Source organism: Chrysemys picta, chromosome 1 (genome assembly GCF_011386835.1).
Source record: "Chrysemys picta bellii isolate R12L10 chromosome 1, ASM1138683v2, whole genome shotgun sequence".
Lineage (NCBI taxonomy): Eukaryota > Metazoa > Chordata > Testudines > Emydidae > Chrysemys > Chrysemys picta.
The window spans coordinates 355,460,217-355,481,343 of NC_088791.1; the positions used below are offsets into that span (position 1 = coordinate 355,460,217).

The following is a 21,127-nucleotide window of genomic DNA, read 5'->3' on the forward strand; positions in this document are numbered from 1 at the left end:
TACACCTGCAATTCCACTGAAGTTTAGGGAATAACAGGGCCTTCAGCATTTGTAACCGGCACCTAAAGTGGGATGCACATTAGAAGTGGCAGAGAGAGGGGGAGGTGTGTGTGGGGGAGGAGATACAAAGGAAAGGGGGAGATGGACGATAATGCAGAGAGAGAGAGAGAGAGAGCATTGAGATGAAATCCACTAGAACAGGGATTTCCTGCCTCTTGCATTCTGGGGAGCATTTTCCAATGGAGAGAAAAAAACCCTCCCTGGCCCCACGCCGGCACTGTCTGATTCAGGTAGCATTTCTTTCAGGGTACCCGGCTGGATCAATTCAGGAACTGGAGCACTCAGGAAAACACCAAGGGCAGAGGACAGTGGGCCACATTTGCGTCAAGAGAACGTTTAGTGGATAGCTCCCCGAAGGCTTGGGATCAACCAGCCCCACTCCCCTTCCAGTCACAGTCCCCTCGAATCTGTGTACCAGATCCATGTTCGCTCTCACAGCACCACTCAAACTCCCAAGGATTGATACCTGCCAGGCATCTGTGCTTGGTAGACCCATGTGTGCTTTTAAGCTTTCCTGAATCAGAGCCAAGTTCAGGCCTTGCTTCTGGCTCTGGATTTCTAGGCCCACTCTCAGGATACAGATTCCATTCAAGAGCCTCCCTCTGAGTTCAGAGACCTGCATGCCAAGGCCCTGAGACTAGTTTCTGGCCCAGCCCCCCAGACTCTCCAATTGCTTCAGCACACCCTTCCCAGAGCTGCCCCTTGGGTGCCCCTTCTCCCAGGGGCCACCTCCTGCAGCTCCTGGTTTCTCCTCCAGTTGGAGTCTGTCTCTGTCCTGCAGCCATAGCCCTGAAACCAACAAGTCTCCTTTGCCACGCTGGTGCCCCAACTTCTTCTGACTTGTCCAGTCTGTGTTTTTAAAGGCCTGGACAAACACCCCCTCTCTCAGTACCCCTTTCTAAAGAGGTTCCATTCCTTCCACACCCACCTCTCTGCAGAGATGCTGGAGAAAACTGATTTTATCTTGAATGCAATTAATCCTTTCTTCTGTCTGGGTGAGAGCTCATTAGGTGCTTAGAGTCATTAATGAGCAACCTATTTATAGACAGATGCCTATACCTTGGCCTCCTGCCTTTTAGCACAAGATGTGTGAGTGAAGAGTACAGGAAAAGTCTAAAGACAAAAGGCTATTGATGGTTCATACTATCAAAGGTGAGTTGATAGATGTCACACAGCTTCAGAATGGGTTATGCAACTAGCAGGCTAACTGATTCAAATTCAACCTTAAAAGATATATTAGAAACATATATAAATGGTAATTAGGGCTATTCCTTATAAGTGGGGAGGGATAGCTCAGTGGTTTGAGCATTGGCCTTCTAAACCCAGGGTTGTGAGTTCAATCTTTGAGGGGGCCATTTAGGGATCTGGAGCAAAAATCCATCTGGGGATTGGTCCTGCTCTGAGCAGGGGGTTGGACTAGATGACCTCCTGAGGTCCCTTCCAACCTTGATAGTCTATGATGTAAGAGGTTAAAATGACCCAGAGCCTCAGGTCCCAAAAGTATTGAGCCCGGCATCCTTTGTGGGGAGGCTGAAGAGGGCCCTCAGGATCTGGGTATAGGACACATTGCCAGACTTGTGAGAAAGAATGCCTCAAAGAGGCCATAGCGACTACTGATGCGGATGTCGGCGCAGACCAGCTTCAGCACAGCCATGTGCTTGCAGTACGAGTGGGGGAAGATGTTGGTTCTGCAATATGGCCATCACCTCACCAGGAAGGAATAAGGTTGCATGAGCATGCCACTGTGCAGTACCATGGCGAGGCCAATCTTCACCACTAAAGGGTTTGTCAAGGTGGTGCAATGTCTCAGGAGATCACGGATGGCCATACAGAAAATAGAAGTCATGGCCATGAAGATCCCAGACTCCATCCCTGAGAAGCAGTGAATAAAGTACAGATGGGTGAGGCAGGCACTGAAATCGATCTCCCTGGAATTGAACCAGAAGATGCTCAGCATTTTGGGCAGGGTGGATATGCATAGTGTAGCCCATAGGACTAGCTTGCTTGCCTATATATCTTTTCTTATAGTTTAATTGTTTGTTTTATTGTAATAGGTTTATAGGTTTATATTAAAATAGTTTGGCCATAACAAAAGTGATCTACAGGCCATATCCTCTATGTTGAGCTAAGGCAAAGTTAGCATATCTATGTCTGGGACATTTCACCCAGATAGAAAGGTCAACATACATATGTTCGGGACCTTTCACCTAAATAGGTGGTGATGAGCTAAAGCCTAAGGTCTATGTATGGCTGTGACCTTTAACATAGATAGATAAAGGATGGGTGTATAGGGGGCTTCCCAAGTCCATACCCTTTTCAACCTAACAGGTACACCACAAAGAAAGAACCCCAAACCATGGGTGGATGAAACTAATGAATTCAGAGATTTCCTAATGTCATTAAGATGTATTTATATGTCATCAATACTGTCATAAACAGATAGTTAAGGGTTAATGCCTCTTTTACTTGTAAAGGGTTAAGAAGTTCACCTAGCCTAGCTGACACTTGACCAGATGAACCAATGGGAGGACAAAATGGTTCAAAGGGAAGGAGGGAATTTCCCTTTGTCTGGGTCAGTTTCACTTTTGACCGGAGGCAAAAGCTCCAGAATTCAGCCTCTTATTAAGTAGTGAGTATTAGTGAAGGAAATAAATAGATTTATGTTTATTTCTTTGTAACCTGTCTTGTGCAATCAGAGGAATCATCAAATTGGGTATTTGGGTATTTTTTGTGTAACTAAGTTTTTGCCCAGGGGAACATCCTTTGTGTTTGGAATCTGTTGTCTGTGAGAGTAGCTGGTATGCTAATCTCTCCCAGAGGGTTTTCTTTTACTTTTCTTTTCTTTAATTAAAAACCTTTTTTATACCTGATTGATTTTTCCTTGTTTTTAGATCCAAGGTGGTTGGATCTGGATCCACCAGGAGTTGGTGGGAGAAAGGAGGGGGGATGGTTAATTTCTCCTTGCTTTAAGATCCAAGGGGTTTGGATCTGTGTTCACCAGGGAATTGGTGAAGAGTCTCTCAAGGCTACCCAGGGAAGGGAATTAGTGCTTGGGAGTGGTGGCAGCCAGACCAGATCTAAGCTGTTAATTGAGCTTAGAGCTTCTCATGCAGGTCCCCACATCTGTACCCTAAAGTTCAGAGTGGGGAAGGAACCTTGACAAATACGTACAGACATAGCGGCCTATGGAATAAGGGTACCCTAGCATTTGTGGGTGAGGAAATGAAGTTTGGGCATAGAAGGAGGACTCAGGCACCCGTTCCCTATAAGAGAGGTAACTCAGCTTGCTAAAGGGAGAGCCTGTACTTGTTCTTCTTAAAACTTTCTAACTTACAAGGTGACTAGGCTAAGCTTGGTTTCCCTAAGCTTTTATTCTTAGTTTTGTTTATTAGGTTTTAATTTTAAGTTTAAGTTTGTTAAGTAAAACTCTAAGTTAGCTTCGATAGCTCTTAGCCCTAGCTTCTTCTAAGCTCTGCACCTCTCACTCAAGAAGTGAGGAACCAGAGCTCTCTGGGTATTTCAGAGGTGAGGCAGGTCCTGTGTCTCTTACCACCACGTTATCAAGGAAGGGAGTGACTATATTAAGCTAGGATTTGTAGCATATAACACCATATGTGTTTTTTAAATAGCAGTAATACAACTGTAACTTTGTAACTCTAATTATTTTACCATTTAATTATTACTTCATTTATCTTAATAAAAGTCTTTAAGGATATATCTGTCTCAGTGTGAACTTCCTGTCATACCTCAGTGGTCCATTGTAAATTCTGTGTAGCCTGATTTGGATTGAGACCAGAACCTTATTATCTTCTGGTTATATTAATTAGTGAGCCTAAAACCCATACTATCCAAATTAATATAATTAACCTCCTAAATGAGGACAGAACAGAACCAAGTCAGTGCCGGCCAGCTTGCAGAGGAACTAGTGCATTGGCCCATGGAGGCTCAGCTCCCTCTTCATGATGAACAGGATGGTGAAGTTCCCCAAGATGTCTATGGTGTACAAGGTGCAGAAGGGGATGGAGATCCAGACATGGGCTGCCTCCAGGCCAGGAATGCCTAGCAGGATGAAGTGGGAGGGGCTGGTGAAGTTGGTTTTGTTGGAATCTGACATGAAGTAGGGGAAAAGGTGTCCAATTCTGAAGTAAATGGCGTGTCTTACATATACAGGACTTTCCCCTGATTTCCTCTATGTGCCCAGAGTCTAGGGTGATGGTCGCAATACAAATGCCTGGATGGAGAGAGAATGTTAAAATGAGACACTACATGCACTACTGCAAGCTGTTCTCATGGGTGAAACAGATTGATTGTTTTTCACACACTGAAAAATGAGATTTACATGATTCAGAGAAGTAAATTATGAACAACTGACCCTACCAATGCCAATTCCATATTGAATGGTGCTCCATTGGTCAATAATTCCTACATCTCATGGTGTGGGAAACCTTCATGGGTACCAGCAGGAAATATGTGTATGGGTACAGTTTATCCCTCATTATTCCTTAATGCAATGAAACCCAGGCAAGAGTGTCCATGCTGTGTGGATTTCCCCATTTACCCGGTGGCTCAAAATGTAAGAATGGCTGAAAATGAAACCTTTGCCAAGTCATGTGCTGGAGGAAACATCCCAACTAGGGCACACATCAGGGAAAAGCCATCATTGATAGCAGCTCCACAGAAACACCTGCTCATTTGGTGGAGTCTCCTTCCTTGGAGGTTTTTAAGGCCCGGCTTGACAAAGCCCTGGCTGGGATGATTTAGCTGGGAATTGGTCCTGCTTTGAGCAGGGGGTTGGACTAGATGACCTCTTGAGGTCCCTTCCAACTCTAATATTCTATGATTATATGATTCTATGATTTACAGCACTAGCCAAACATGGACAATGTTTGGATGCCTAAGGAATAGGCTGGAGAATAACCTGCTCTGGATATGTGCTTAGTTTTGGTCACCCAATCTCTATAAATCATTTAGCAGATAAAGAGAGGATTTCTAAAACAGGCTATGAGAATGGGGGAGGCTGCCACATGCGGACAGACTGAAAAGTATCTAGTTTAGAGAAAAGACAAAGAAGGGGGCATATGACAGAGGTGAGAAAAATAAACAATGGAACTGATTACATTCAAATGGACAAACAGAGAACAGTTCTCAACCAGTAATATCTATGGACACTTAATGCTTCAGCTGAGGAAAATTTTCAGCAAAACTGATGAGAGGAAATTTAGAAAGAAAAATGTGAATGAAAACTGGGAGTTATTTAAGAGGAGTTTATTAGATAGCTAAAAAGTCACAATTCCACAGTCAAGGAGGTGGACAACTTTGACTAAAAACCCAGTTCAGTGCCGAAGGGAAGGTAGCAATTGGTGGGTGGAAAGTGATATATTACACATGAGAGGAAAGGGAAAATGGCCAGTAAGTAATACAAATTGGAATTTATTAAAATTGATAAGAGACTTTAAAGACATCAGGGAAAAATCCATGTTTAGCATGCGTAAGGATAAGAAAAAGGAGGTTATTAAGTACATTAAGATAAAAAGAAATCCTTGAAAAGTTTCAGGCCAAATATTAGACAAAGAAAGGAAACTTGTTAATGTTGCAGAAAAGGTAAATATGTTCAAGAATTTTTTTTCTGCATTCGGAAAGAAGAAGTATTAGATACTCATATCACATGAGATAATGAAATAAATGCAAACAAAATGTTTTAATAGGGTCAAATGCAAAGTTATCCTTTCAGAACAGGGAATGCAGGCTCGACCCAGAGACTAGGGCATTGAATTCTGGAATGCAGAGATGAAACATATTAAGTGATCACTGTGGACAACCAAGTCATTGTGTGCTCCCACTGCGATGCTGTGGCCAAAAGGGCTGATGTGATCCTTGGATGCATGGACAGGGGAGTGGTGATTTGGATCAGGGGAAGGAGTTTACCTGTGCACGTGAGATTTACTGATGTCTGATCCCATAGCAACAGCAGAAGGTGATAATTTCTCCCCTCCATCATCTTTTCCAGCTCTGTCTGCCTCCTATCTATCTATCCATCTAGGCAATTATCCCTTATTTTCTTTCTAATCAACTATAATTTATAAATATACACAAATACACAAAACAGCCAATTCTTCTCTGACTCACCACAGAGCCCAGGAGTTTTCATCTCCCTTTGGGACTGTCCCTTAATTACTGTTTACTCCTAAAGCTGTAAAAATTGCACAGAAGCAGAGACATGCTTGTCTGCAGCCTGTTTACATTCAGATGGTCTCTTCTCCTCTTGAGTCTGAGTGAACCCCACTGGGAATACACGGAGCTATATTATAAATGGAGCACACCCCTGTGTAGGCTCTCGGTGTGGCATGTTGCTGCAGATGCTGGGGTGAGAGAGGTGTGGGACACACGGCTAACCAAGGGGGATTCCCAGGGAAGACACTTCCATCTCAGAATTTACAGGTACCCATCTCTTGCTGAGTAGCTCACCTGATCGATAAACCCTGTGCAATGTGGTTGTGATGGGATAGAAAGTAAGTCTGTGGTATTTTCCGCTCTGCACAAGCGTGAGACATCCCAGGAACCTTGTCATAGGTGATGAGTTTTCTAAAGAATCACTGGCCAAAATGTCTTTTCTGTGCACCCCTGCTCATCCTGCCCGATGGACTACCACCTCAAGGCGGCTGCAATTCAGTGGCAGAGGGGATCCTCCAGGATGAAAGGTGTTAGTAGATGTACAATAGAAGGCCAAATTCTGAATCTGTGGCCCATACTTTGCTCAGGCCTCAGTGAGGCAAAACTCGCCTTGGAGTAAGAACGGAGTACAGACGTCAGGAGCCAGCTGTGTGCTAAAGCATAGACGCTGTCACCCCCTCCTCTTGTATTTCAGGACTCTGTCTGTTAAAGGGGCAGGAAGACAGGGCTGTTAATTGACTTTTATCTGCTGGAAAGCATGGATGTGTTAGGGCTCCTTACTAGAACGAAAATAATAATTTTTCAACATGGGTAACACATACTTTCTCCTAGCTTCATTCAAGCAGTCAGCTGAACTGTTATGCTTGAAAATTTAAAAAAAAACAATTCTGCTCAAAGCAGACACCCAGCATGGAAAATTTTAGTCCAAACGCCTGAAATTTGACAAATTCATAAGCAACTGAAAATGAGATCTTTTATTGAAGTGTCAGACAGCCTTACCTACAGGTGATGCCACCAGCACCACTACAATGGCCAATCCATTTGTGAATCCCATTCACCTAAGCTGTTTGCTCCAATAATGTCGGAAAGTAGTTCTACAGGCCAAAGTAGGATTATATTAGCAAGTACTTTTTCTCAATGTTTTATGTTCAGATTTTCAATTCACCTAAATATCCCCTTGTTCATATTATGAGACACATTAAATATAAATGCCTAATCTACTTTCTTTATCAATAGATCCATAGGGTTTAAGGTGAGAAGGGACCATTTGATCATCCAGTCTGACCTCCTGTAAAACACAGGCCAATTAAATTTCACTCAATTACCTCTGTATTGATCTAAAAGACTTTTGTGTGACTAAGCCCTGGTCTACACTTCAATTTTAAATCACAGAGTGATAGAGCCATAGAGTTGGAAGGAACCACAAAGGACAGCTTGTCTATCCCCTGACAAGATGCAGGATTTGTTTTGTCCTAGTCATCTAAGACTGATGGCTATTCACACGTCTTTGGAAAACCTCCACAGAAGGCACTTCCCTGGAAGTCTGTTCCATTGGCTTCCTCTACTTAAACTTAGGAAGATTTTCCTGAAATTTAATTTAAATCTGCTATGCTGGAGTTTGAAACCATTGCCTCTTTTCCTGCCCCTCTGTGGTCAGACAGAATAACTTTCCTCCACCTTTTTATGGCAGCCTTTCAAGTATTTGAAGATTACTATCATGTCCCCTCTCAGGGTTCCCTCCCCACTCTGAACTCTGGGGTACAGATGTGGGGACCCACATAAAAGACCCCCTAAAGTTATAACTACCAGCTTAGGTTAAAAACTTCCCCAAGGCACAAATCCTTTCTTTCTCCTTGGCCGGTATTGCTTCCACCACAAAGTGATTTGGACAAAAATTCAGGAAAAGGACCACTTGGAGTCCCTATTTCCCTAAAATATCACCTCAAATCCCTTCACCCCCTATCCTGGGGAGGCTTGAGAATAATATACCAACCAATTGCCTTTAATATAAGTACAAACCAGACTCTTTATCTTTATTACACTAAAATCAATGAGGTTCTTAAAAGAAGAACTTTATTATAAAGAAAAAAAGTAAAAGAAGCACCTCTGTAAAATCAGGATGGAAGGTAGCTTTACAGGGTGATAAAAAGATTTAAAACAGAGAAGAATCCCTTCTAGGCTTAGCTTCAAAGTTACAAAAAAACTGGAATAAAACTCCCTCTTAGCACAGGGAAAATTCACAAGCTAAAACAAAAGATAATCTAACACATTTCCTTGTCTTTACTTACAATTTCTGTAATTTTAGATGTATCATTTCAGGTATCTTTTCAGGATATGGTTTTACCTGCTTGGACTCTCTCTCTGTCCAGAGAGGGAACAATCAAAGAGAACACAAACAAAACCTCTCCTCCCTCTCCCCACCCCTTGCAGATTTGAAAGGATCTTCTTTCCTTATTGGTCCTTTTGGTCAGATGCCAACCAAGTTATTTGAACTTCTTAACCCCTTACCGGTAATGGGAATCTGTACCTTTGGCCAGGAGGGATTTTATGTTACTGCATACATAAAGGTTGTTACCCTTCCCTTTATATTTATGACATCCCCCATTAATCTCCACTTTTCCAAATAAACATACTGGTTCCTTCAGCTTGCTCATAAGGCTTGAATTCCATCCCTTGCATAACCTTTGTTACTTGCCTATGGATCCTTTCCAGGTTCTCTACATCCTGTTTATACATTGGTGAGCAAAATTGGACACATTAGTCCAATTGAGACCTAACAAGCACTGAGTAGAGGAATACTATCACGTACCGTGACTTGCATGTTATACTTCTGCTAATATAACCTAACATTGCATTTGCCTTTTTTGAAACCCCAGAGAGATGTAGCTATATCATCCTAACCCTGATGTAGACAGCATGAGGTGAATTCTTCCATCCACCACCTCTCAGGAAGGTGGATTAACTATGCTGAGGGAACAACCCCTGCCATTGGTGAAAGTAGTGTCTACACTGAATCCCTATCGCAGGGCTGCTGTAGCATTTTAAGTGTAAACAACCCTTAAAGCAAATATTCCAGAAAAAAACATCCAGTCTGGATCTGCCAACATGGGGAATTGGAGAATACAAAACTTCCCTTCTCAGTGTGTCCCAGTGGTTAATCACCCTCAGAGCTAAATATTTGGCCCTAATTTCTAGCTGGAATTTGCCTGGCTTCAGCTTCCAGCCCTTCGGTCTTGCTCAGCCTTTCTCTGGTAGATTAGAGAGCCCATTATCACCCATGATTTTCTCCCTGTGAAAGTTTCCACTTGATCATCTTTTTTGATAAATTAAAGAGAAATACACCTTCAAGTTTAACAGTCTGGCTTTTTCTCCATCCTCCAATCATTTTCATGGCTCTTTTCTGCCCCCCCTCAATGTCCTTTTCCACATGTGGACCCCAGAACTGGATGCAGTTTGTTTCACCAATCCCATATGCCAAGGTGAAATCTTCCCCTGCTCCAACTCAGCACTCCACCGTTTATGCATCTGTGGACCACATCATCCCTTTATGCTACAGCGTCGCACTGGGACCTCACAATGAGCTGGTTGTCCACAATGTCCCCTAAATCCTTTTCAGGGTCCTTGCATTCCATAATACAGTACTGTAGTCTATGGATCGGGCCTGCATTACCTGTTCCAAGAGGATCATTTTGCATTTGACTTTATTAAAACATTTTGTTTGCATGAGCACCACATTCCAAATGCTCCATATCAATCAGTATGCCTGCCCTGGCCTCCTCAATGTATCCACTCTGCCAATCTTTGGGTCATCTGCAAATTTTAGTTGCAGTGATTTTCTATTTCCTTCCAGATCATTAATGAAAATATTGAATAGCATCAGGCCTAGAACTGATCCCTGCAGAACCCCACTATATACCCCCATTCGCTGACGAAGACCTATTAACAACAGCTTTCTGAGATCCATCAGTTAGCCAGTTTTCAGTCCATTTTACATGTTCCCTACTGATATTGTAAAGTGTTCATGTTTTTAACTCAATATTTTCCCCTTACTAAATCAAATGTCTCTAAGAAATCAAGGTTCTTTGCATCTGCGTGGTTCCCTTGATCACCAAATATGTACAATTGATCAACCAATGTGTACTATCATAAAAAGATGAAATCAGGTTTATTTTACCAGATCTGTTTTGCATAAACCTTGTTCTTGATTGGCATTAGTTACACATCTAGACTTTTTTAAGTCTAGTTTTTCAGTTGTTTCGTAACCTTGTCAAATCTTTTATAAGAACACTTTCTCTTTATTTTTTAATACTTTATATTTAACAGAGGAATTGCCATAACATTTTTCTGTGATTTCTCTTTTTGCTAATATACTTGATAACCTCCCTTTTGTGATCCATAGCCCTACGAAACATGGACTTTTCTCTGGTGTCTTAACGTCCCTTATCAATTTTCATAACTTTCGATTTCTATTCTTTCCCTTTTCCCCCTTTGTACATATTACTCCCCCCCCCAATTGCTGCCTTCACTTTGCCACTGAACTGGGTTTTTACGCAAAATTGTTCACTTTGTTGCCTGTGGTATCATGACTTTTTCCGCAAAAGAGCTACCAATTTCCATTCATATTTTCTGTAGAATTTTTTCCTCCCAATCCATTTGGCTGACAATTTTCCTCAGCTTTGGGGAATTAGTCCTCTGGGAGCATTAAGTGTCTATAGATAGTACCCATTGGGAACTGTTCTGTTTGTCCATTTGCATGTAAATCAGTATCATTCTTTATTTTCCTCTCCTATATCGTATGTTCCCTTCTTTGTCTCTTCACTAAACTAAAGAGTCCTGGACTTTTCTATCTGTCTGCATATGGCAGTCCCCCCCATTCCCATAGCCTGTCCTGGAAATCCCCTTTATATATGCTATATCCTTTTTAGAGATTGAATGACCAAAACAGAACACATATCCGGAACATGTTATTCTCCATCCCATATCTTAGAGATCTGAATATTGCTTTTGTTTTGTCCACTGCTGTGAATGAGCAGATATTTCTTTGAGCTACTTATCAATGGCACCAGGTCTTTTCCGTGAACTATGTTCTAGTTGGGGTGTTTCTACTGGCATATGTCTTCCAAAGTTTGGCCTTTTTCACTCTCAGGTATCGTGCAACTTGATGAATGGGGAACACCTTACTTTATGGACTCACTAGCCTGGCTTTCATTGCATTAAGGAACAATGATGGATAACCAGTATCCACACTTGTGTTTCCTGCTGGTGCCTATTAAGGTTCCCCCACAATAAATTGTAGGAATTATTAATGCAGGGAGCCCCATAAAATATGGAATTTTCTTTAGTAGGGTAATTGTTCATAGTTGTTTTCTCGGAATAATTAAAATGTCATTTTTCAGTGTGTGAAGAGCCATCAATCTGGTTCACTCATGAGAACAGCCTCCAGTAGTGCATGTAATGTCTCATATTAACATTGCTTCTCCTTTCAGGCATCCTGGGCACACACAGAAACTCAGAAGAACATACGGTACATGCAGGAGACACCGTTCTGCCTCAGAGTTGGACACCTTCTCCCCTACTCTATGTCATATTCCAACACAACCGACTTCACCAACCCCTCCATCTTCATCCTACTTGGAATTCCTGGCTTGGAGACAGCCCATGTCTGGATCTCCATACCCTTCGGCACAATGTACACCATAGCTGTCTTGGGGAACTTCACCATCCTGTTTATTGTAAAGATGGATCAAAGCCTCCATGGACCCATGTACTATTTCCTCTGCATGCTGGCCATCACCGACCTGGTCATGTCCACATCCACCCTACCCAAAATGCTGAACATCTTCTGGTTCAATTCCAGAGAGATCAGTTTCAGTGCCTGCCTCACCCAGATGTACTTCCTTCACTGCTTCTCAGCGATGGAATCTGGAATCCTCGTAGCCATGGCTTTTGATCGCTACGTAGCGATCTGCGATCCCCTGAGACATTCCACAATCCTGACAAACCCTGTTGTGGTGAAGATAGGCCTGGCTGTGGTGCTGCGCAGTGGCATACTCGCATTACCCTATCCCTTCCTGGCGAGCCGGTGGCCATATTGCAGAACCAACATCATCCCCCACTCCTACTGTGAGCACATAGCTGTGGTGAATCTGGCCTGTGCTGACATCCGTATCAGTAGTTACTACGGCTTGTTTGATCTTTTCTCTGTGATTGGAATGGACGTGTTTTTCATCGCTGTGTCCTATACTCAGATCCTCAGGGCCATCATCCGCCTCCCCACGAAAGATGCCCAGCTCAAAACTTTTGGAACCTGCATCTCTCACCTTTGTGCCATCTCAGCTTTGTACATCCCAGATTTCTTCTCCTCTCTCACGCACCGGTTTGGCCATAATGTGCCACTCCATTTCCTCGTTCTCATTGCCAATGTGTACCTTCTGGTGCCACCCTTGCTACACCCCATCATCTACGGGATGAGGACCAAAGAAATCCGGGGAAGGCTGCTACGGCTCTTTACCCACAAAGACACCTAAATATTTTCACCTTGTGCTCTGGCTCTCAGACCGAAGTCCGTGCAGAGAAGGCTGGTGCATAGTGCTGGGCCCTCTTCCTGAATCACTTACTGGACAGTCAGAGAGACATTATACCCTTTCCTGTCCTTACTGTGTTGTGTCAGCATGATAAACTGTGGAATCAGTCTATGTACCATACACTGGGTTGACACTTTTCTAATTGCTAGTCTCTGGACTCCTGAAACTGCGATCTTTCCCCACTTGTTCTGTCAGGGCTCCACCCCTGCTGTGTGTCTTCTCCCCAAGGCCCTGCCCTGTCACTTTCTCCTGTCTTCCCCTCCCCTTGTCAGTTGCTGGATCATTTCCACTCCCCATATATATATGAGCCCAAAAATGGTGTTCCACTGTGGCCAGCATGTCCATGAATGCCACAAGCAACCTCATGTTGTCTCTATACTACATGTGTCAACATCTTCTTTGGACTCCTCATCCTCACTTTGCCATTTAAGGAGTAGCTGGACTGCCATTCGTGATCTGTTAGTGAGACCCATCAGCATATTCATCAACAGTTCAGGATCTGGTCCCAAAGACTAAAAAGGTGGACAGAGCATGCAGTACAAAAACAGTTGCAAGATGGCGCCAAATGTGGAAGGAAGGGAAAGGACTGCTGGGGAGTGAACCGATGCATGATCGGGCATTGGGACAGGACCCAGGTTGCCCCATGACCCCCTGCCCACTTCCCACAAACCTCTGAGGCTGAAGGGGAAGGAGGTGCTCTGTGGGATACCTGCCCAGAGTGCACCACTCCAAATGCCACTGCAAGTGCTGCACTTGCCGCAAATGTGGCCATGCCATTGCGCTGGCAGCTGACAGTGTGAACACACAGCAGCCCTGTCCCTGCAGCGCTCTCTGATGGGGATTAACTCCCAGATCGTTACATCTCCAAGTGTGGACATAGCCTAAGTCTGTTCCGTTTTGAAAACCCTTCAATGAAGTGTGCTCCACAGTATGATGGTAGAGAGATGTATTGCTCTCTGATCTCACAGCGACAGCCCTGTATGGCCTTAGAAAGTGCTCATGTCTCCCCTCAGTCATCTTTCTCCAGATCTGTCTGCTCCTATCTATCCATCCATCCTGGGCATTTACAGGGTACCAGAGCCTATGGAGAGCCAGACATTATCCCTTATTTTCTTTCTAATCAACTGTATTTTATAAATATACACAAATACACAAAACAGCCAGTTCCTCTCTGACTCAGCACAGAGCCCAGGAGTTCTCATCTCCCTTTGGGAAGGTTCCTTAATTACTGTTTACTCCTAAAGCCGGATAATTAGCCCAGAGGCAGGGGCATGCTTGTCTATAGCCTGTTTACATTCAGATGCTCTCTTCTCCTGTAGAGGCTGAGCGAACTCCACTGGGATTTCACAGAGCTATAGTATAAACTGTACACACCCCTGTGTCGCTCTCAGCATGGGATGCTGCTGCAGATGCTGGGGTGAGAGAGGAGTGGGACACGACTACCTGAGGGGGATTCCCAGGGAGGACAATTCCATCTCAGCATTCACAGGTAACCATCACTTGCTGACGAACTCACCTGCTCGACAAATCCAGTGTAACGTGGGGGTGGAGGGGTAGATAGTACGTCTGTGGTCCTTTCTGCTCTGCACAACCATGACACATCCCAGGGCTCTTGGCATAATTGATGAGTTTGCCAAAGAATCACTGGTCAAAACGTCACTCTTTTGTGTGCACCTTGCTCATCCCACCTGATGGACTACTGCCCAAAGGTGACTACATTTCAGTGGCACAGTGAATCCTTCAGGATGAAAGATGTTAGTAGATGTGCAATACAAGGGGAAATTCTGAGACCACGGCCTGGCTCAGGCCCCAGTGAGGCAAAATTTGCCTTGGATCAACAACTGAGTAGAGACATCAGGAGCCATCTGTGTGCTTATACACAGACACTATCACCCTCTCCTCTTGCATTTCAGAAGTATGTCTGTTAATGGGGCAGGGGGACAGGGGGACAGGAGGTGTTACCTGACTTTTATCTGCTAAAATGATTAGAAGGTGTTAGGACTCTTCACAAGAACAAATTTTCAACATGGGTAACACATACTTTTTCCTAAGTTAATTTGAGAAGTCAGCTGAACTGATATGCCTGAAACTTTCAAAAAACAATTCAGCTCGGTCCTTTTTTGTTTTTACGTCATTGAAGATCTCCTGGTTAAGTCATTGTCATCTCTTGCCATACTTGCTATCTTTCCTACGCGGTGGGATAGTTTGCTCTTGTGCCCTTAATAATGTCTCTGAAAATCTGCCAGCTGTCTTCTTTTATTTTTCCCCTTAGACGTGCTTCCCATGAGATCTTACCTACCAACTTCCTGCATTTGCTAAAATCTGCCTTCTTGAAATCCATTGTCTTTGTTTTGTTGTTTTCCCTCATATCATTCCTTAGAATCATGAACTCTATCATTTCATGATCACCTTCCCCCAAATTGCCTTCCACTTTCAAATTCTCAACCAGTTCCTCCTCCTTTGTCAAAAACAAGTCTAGAACAGCCTCTCTCCTAGTAGCTTACTCCAGCTTCTGGAACAAAAAATTGTCTCCAATACATTCCAAGAACTTGTTGGATAATCTGTGCCCTGGTGTAGACAGCATGAGATGAATTCTCCCATTGACCGAGCTACCACCTCTCAGGGATTACCTATGCTGAGGGGAGAACCCCTTCTATCTGTGTAAGTAGTGTCTACAGTAAAGTGCTATGGCAGTAACGCTGTAGCATTTTAAGTGTAAACAACCCATCAAGCAGATCTTCCAGAAAAAATCTGGATCTGCAAACATGGGGAATTGGAGAATCCAACACTTCCCTTCCCAGTGTGTCCCAGTGACTAATCACCCTCAGTGCTAAATATTTGGCCCTAATTTCTAGCTGGAATTTACCTGGCTTCAGCTTTCAGCCCTTTGGTCTTGCCTTTCTCTGGTAGATTACAGAGCACATTACTACCCCACAAGTACTCCTGTTCTTTTAACCTCCCTTATCAACTTTCATAACTTCCAATTTCTATTTTTAGCTATCTATTTTCCATTTTTCCTATTTTTTGCACATTGCTTCCCCACCCCAATTTCTGCCTTCACTCTGCCACTGAAGTGGGTTTTTACACAATGTTGTTCACCTTGTTAACTCTGGAATCATGCATTTTCTACTGTCTAATAAACTGTTATCAAAGAATTACCAATTTTCATTCATATTTTTCTGTGTAATTTTTTTCCTCCCAATCAGTTTTGCTGACAATTTTCCTCAGTGTTGGGGAATTAGTCCTCTTGGAGCACTAAGTGTCTATAAATAGGACTGGTTGGGAACTGTCCATTTGAATGTAAATCAGTTTCATTTTTTATTTTCCTCTCCTATATCATATGCACCCTTCTTTGTCTCTTGTGTAAACTAAAGATTTGCAGACTTTTCTATATGTTTGCACATGGTAGCCTCCCCCATTCTCAGAGCCTGTCTTGGAAATCCCTTTTATATGTGCTATATCCTTAATAGAGACTGGGTAACCAAAACTGAACACATATCCCTGAACCTGTTATTCTCCATACCATATCTTAGTAATCTGAACATTGCTTTTGTTTTGCCCACTGTTGTGAATGAGCAGGTGTTTCTCTTCAGCTGCTATCAATGCCGCCCAGGTCTTTTCCATGAGGTATGTTCTAGTTGGGATGTTTCTCCCAGCACATGTCTTCCCAAAAGTTTGTTTTTTTCCAATCTCAGATTTCAAGCAACTGGATGAATGGGAAAACTTCCTACAGAATTGACTCCCTATCCTGGCTTTCATTGCATTAAGAAATAATGATGGATAACCAGTATCCACACATGTGTCTCCTGCTGGGGCCTCTGAAGGTTCCCCCACCACATTATATAGGAATTATTAACACAGGGAGCACCACAAAATATGGAATTGGATTTAGTAGGGTCGTTGTCCACAGTTATTGTCTCTGATTTATGAAAATGTAATTTTTCAGTGTGTGAAGAGTGATCAATCTGCTTCTCCCATGAGAACAGTCTCCATTAATGCACGTAGTATCTCATATTAACGTTGTCTCTTCATTCAGGCATTTCCACTGTGACCATCACCCGAGACCCTGGGAACACAGAAAGTCAGAGGAACATACTGTACATGCAGGAGAAACCCTTATGACTCGGAGTTGTACACCTTCTCCCCTACTCGATGTCAAATTCCAACAGAACCGACTTCATCAACCCCTCCACCTTCATCCTACTTGGCATTCCTGGCCTAGAGGTAGCCCATATCTGGATGTCCATTCCCTTCTGTGTTATGTACACCATAGCTTTGTTGGGGAACTTCACTATCCTGTTCATCGTGAAGAGGGAGCCAAGCCTCCACGGGCCGATGTTCTATTTCCTCTGCATGCTGGCCGTCACCGACCTGGTCATGTCCACATCCACTGTACCCAAAATGCTGAGCATCTTCTGGTTCAATTCCAGGGAGATCAGTTTCAGTGCCTGCCTCACCCAGATGTACTTCATTCACTCCTTCTCAGGGATGGAGTCTGGAGTACTTGTAGCCATGGCTTTTGATCGCTACGTGGCCATCTGTAATCCTCTGAGATATTCCACAATCCTGACAAACTCTGTTGTGGCCAAGATAGGCCTGGCTGTGGTGCTGCGCAGTGGCATACTCACATTACCCTATCCCTTCCTGGCGAGCCGATGGCCATATTGCAGAACCAACATCATTCCCCACTGCTATTGTCGACATATAGCTGTGGTGAAGCTGGCCTGCGCTGACATCCACATCAGCAGTTACTATGGCCTGTTTAATCTTTTCCTTGAGATTGGAATGGATGTGTTTTTTATTGCCGTGTCCTATATTCTAATCCTCCGGACCATCTTCCGCCTCCCCACAAAGAATGCCCGTCTGAAAACTTTTGGGACCTGCATCTCTCATCTTTGTGCAATCTCAGCTTTGTACATCCCAGATTTCTTCTCATCTCTCACACAGTGGGTTGGCCTCTATGTGCATTTGCGCGTTCTCATTGCCACTCTGTACATGTTGGTGCCCCCCGTGCTCCACCCCATCATTTATGGGGTGAGGACCAAACAGATCCGGGACAGGCTGCTCCAGCTCTTTACTCATAAAGAGACATAAATGTTTTCTCCTTGTGCTCTTGCTCTCAGATTGAGCTCTGTGCAGAGCTGGCTGGTGCATGGTGCTGGGGCCTCTTCCCTGAGTCACTTACTGGACAGACAGAGAGACATTGAACACTTTTCTGTCCTTACTGTGCTGTGTCAATGTGATGAACTGGGGAATCAGTCTATGTGCCCAACACTGGGTTGCCACCTTTCTAATTGCTGGTAGCTGGATCCCTGAAATTGCAATCTTGCCCCATCTCTTCTCTCAACCCTCCACCCTGCTGTGTGTCATCTCCCCAAGGCCCTGCCCCATCACTTGCTCCTGTCTTCCCCTCCCCTTGTCAGCTGTGACACAGTCATCTCTACAACCAATATGTTCTCACATTTTATAGCAGGTCACTTAAGGTGCACTGGTTTGTGTTAACATTTTAATGTTTATTCTTACTTTGTTACTAACTGTGGAGAGAGAGACCCCGTCAGGACTCCTGGGATCTATCTCAGCTCTGGGAGGGGGTGGGGTTTAGTGTGTTACAGCAGGAGCCAGATACATCTGAGGTCTAAATAAGAAGATCAAAATGGCCATACTGGGTAAAACCAATGGTCCATGTAGCCCAGTAGCCTGTCTTCTAACAGCGCCCATTGCCAGGTGCTTCAGAGGGAATGAACAGAACATGGCAATCCTCATCTGATTTACGTGAAGCGGCTTGGCAGAAGGGGCAGAAGCCCCAAGCCCAGGCTGCCTCTGCTTCAGCTGGCAGGAGTTTAATCCTCCAGCCCCAGAAAGAGTCGCTGGGGGAGGGGAATAGCCCAGATCCCCCTGGCTGGAGCAGCAGAAAAAGCCCTCAGATCAGGCTGCCCTAAGCCTTCGCCGCGAATTCAGGATCTGTGAGGGTAGTGGGGAGTGAAGCCCTACTTATTTTCATACCGCTGCTGCCCAGGGGTTTTCTCATTTTTCCTGTCCTTGGGCGAACCTCAGGGGGCGGTTATTTTGTCTCCCTTTCCTGATGCTTTAGGGGCTGCTCTCTTTCCTACATCTCCCTTACCCTTTCTGGAGGTGGAGATGGGTTGTACAGCACTATCAGTACAGACACAGCACCAGAGGACTTCTCCCTCTTTGCCCATCTCCGTAGGACACAGGGTCATAACAGGGGCCAAGCCAGAGGATCATCAAAAGTCCACTACCCCGTCTCCCACTGTGCTGCGGGATGAGCTTCACCGTTTTTTGGTGGACACCTGTCATTTCAAGGGTAAAGTGAAGCTCTCTCTCCAACATTGGAGAGACATCCACCTTGTTCTCTTAGCTATGAGGGCTGTTTGGAGGAGTGGAGGGGAACCGGGAGGGAGGACATACTGGTTTACCTGTGGGCCCGCAACTTCTGTCACAAGTCTTTGAGTTTCGTCAGCAATTGTTGCAAGGCCAGCTGGGGATCCTCCTGCCTGTGAGGCTCCTCCTCAGCCCTCTGAATGAAGCCAACCATTGAACACCAGAGGCTCTAGGGTGGGTCCCCACATTTGCCAGGTTCTCTCCTTCCTTTGTGATGTAGGATGCTTTGTTGTTTGCTTGCGGGAAACCCACATGGATACAGCCGACGAGATTAGTTGGCGGCTGGAGTCGGGGGATTGGGTATATTTTATACACCTCAGTGCTCATTCGGCTGGTATGGACACCCTGTTCTCCCCTGACCTACAACCTGAGATGCTGGGAGTTGAAGATGTCATACCAAGTCGTCTGTTGCACCTCCAGGCCTGTTTAGAGGGACTGAGGTTGAATCTGTTCAAAGTCTACCTTCCAAATGCAGACTCGGAGGGGGTGTGTTTCTATCAACAGGTGTCTGCTGTCTTCGGCACCTTGGATCCTCACTAGTGCCTGGTCCTGGGTGAGGATTTTAATCGCATCTTTGAGGACCAGAATCACACAGGGATTGAGAGCAGCCAGGCCGCTGCAGGCATCCTCTGAGAGATCATCAATCATCACTCCCTGGTGGACGACTTGCATGACCAACACCCGGATGAGAATTCTTCCTTTACCTATATCCAAGTGGAGGTCGATTGGTTGCACCACTCGTGGTTTGACGGCATGTATGTATTTTGTTTCCATCTTGCCTCGAACTATTCCTCCAGTATTCATCTGGCCCAGTTCTCGGCCCACCATTTAGTGGCCACGATGGCCTCTTTCATCTCGGAGCTCACCTGGGGCTCTTCACACACTTCAGATCCCCCTGTGCATACTCCAGCAGGTGTGGCCACCTTATTGCCTACTGCTCGGGTTTTCCTTGAACGTGTCCTACAAGAGGGTGCTCCCCATCAACGCCTCACCCCAGGACCTCTGGAATTCTTGATTGGGCTCCTGTCCCATGAGTCCCCGCGATCCCCTCCCTTTCATGACACAAGTGGGCTGCACACCCTGAATTTGGTTCATTTCTGAATTCCACCAAAGGAACAACTTTATATGCTCATGCGCCACATACTTCACTTCCCAAGATATCCTGATACCAAGTGGTGGAACCTAGTACCACCTTTGGATGGTGAGGAACCCCAGTGGGCCAGAAAGTACTCCACCCCGGTCCCATTGCCCACCAGGGCTATCGGTTGGGTGGCTCCTTCATGGACCATGAGCACAGGCATGTACGTGGCCCAGTTCCCCCCCATTCCAGATGCCTGCCCATTTTGCATCATAAGGCAGACCCTGGTGCATGCCTATTTAGAATGCGCAGGGTTGCAGACCCTATTCCAACTCCTCCACAACTTCAACAGGAGGTTCTGGCTGCACTTTTCCCCACACCTTTTCATATATGCTCCCTGCTTTAGCTCAACATACAGAATGTGGCCTTCAGGTCCCTTGTGTTACAGATGAAATATACCCTAAAATAAATCTGTGAACTTGTTAATAAAACAAATAATCAAACCCATAAGAAAATAAGAAACATATAAGAAAAGATATATAGGGAAGCAACTAGGCTAGACTATAGGCTACTGTTACCCAGGGTTGTTGTTTATGATGATGCTTTTCAATAATCATCATCATATTTGACTTGGCTGTATGGGTGGAAACCCAAGGCTATTTTGCTTTAAGGTAGGGGTCTCAAAGAGTTATTTCTTGCGGCCCGCCATAGGCACTGACTCCACCAACAACCAAGCTCCCCTCCTTCTACCCTCCCACCTGTCCCACAAGTGCGCCACTTCCCCACTCCTCCACCTACCTGCCAGCGCTTCCCGCTGCCAAACAGCGGTTTC

General features: G+C 44.7%; 2 protein-coding genes across 3 annotated transcripts in view; both read left to right on the top strand.

Annotated features, from left to right (window-relative positions):
* LOC101944712 (olfactory receptor 52E4-like) overlaps positions 1–21,127 on the top strand; it is a 103,997-nt gene that overhangs the window by 27,123 nt on the left and 55,747 nt on the right. Inside the window, exon 2 of one of the 2 annotated variants that reach the window (XM_065581915.1) lies at positions 11,718–16,806. The exons of the other annotated variant lie outside the window; for it this stretch is intronic. Within the exon in view, the coding sequence (XP_065437987.1) occupies positions 11,760–12,758 (999 nt within the window). The 5' untranslated portion in view covers positions 11,718–11,759 and the 3' untranslated portion in view covers positions 12,759–16,806. Of the gene's footprint in view, positions 1–11,717; positions 16,807–21,127 lie in introns of those variants that run through there. 2 annotated transcript variants of the gene reach the window in all.
* LOC135980986 (olfactory receptor 52E4-like) lies at positions 14,179–19,713 on the top strand. The gene is made up of 2 exons (XM_065581918.1): positions 14,179–14,304; positions 16,852–19,713. Exon 2 carries the CDS (start codon positions 16,968–16,970, stop codon positions 17,907–17,909), a length of 942 nt encoding a protein of 313 aa, XP_065437990.1. The 5' UTR covers positions 14,179–14,304; positions 16,852–16,967; the 3' UTR covers positions 17,910–19,713.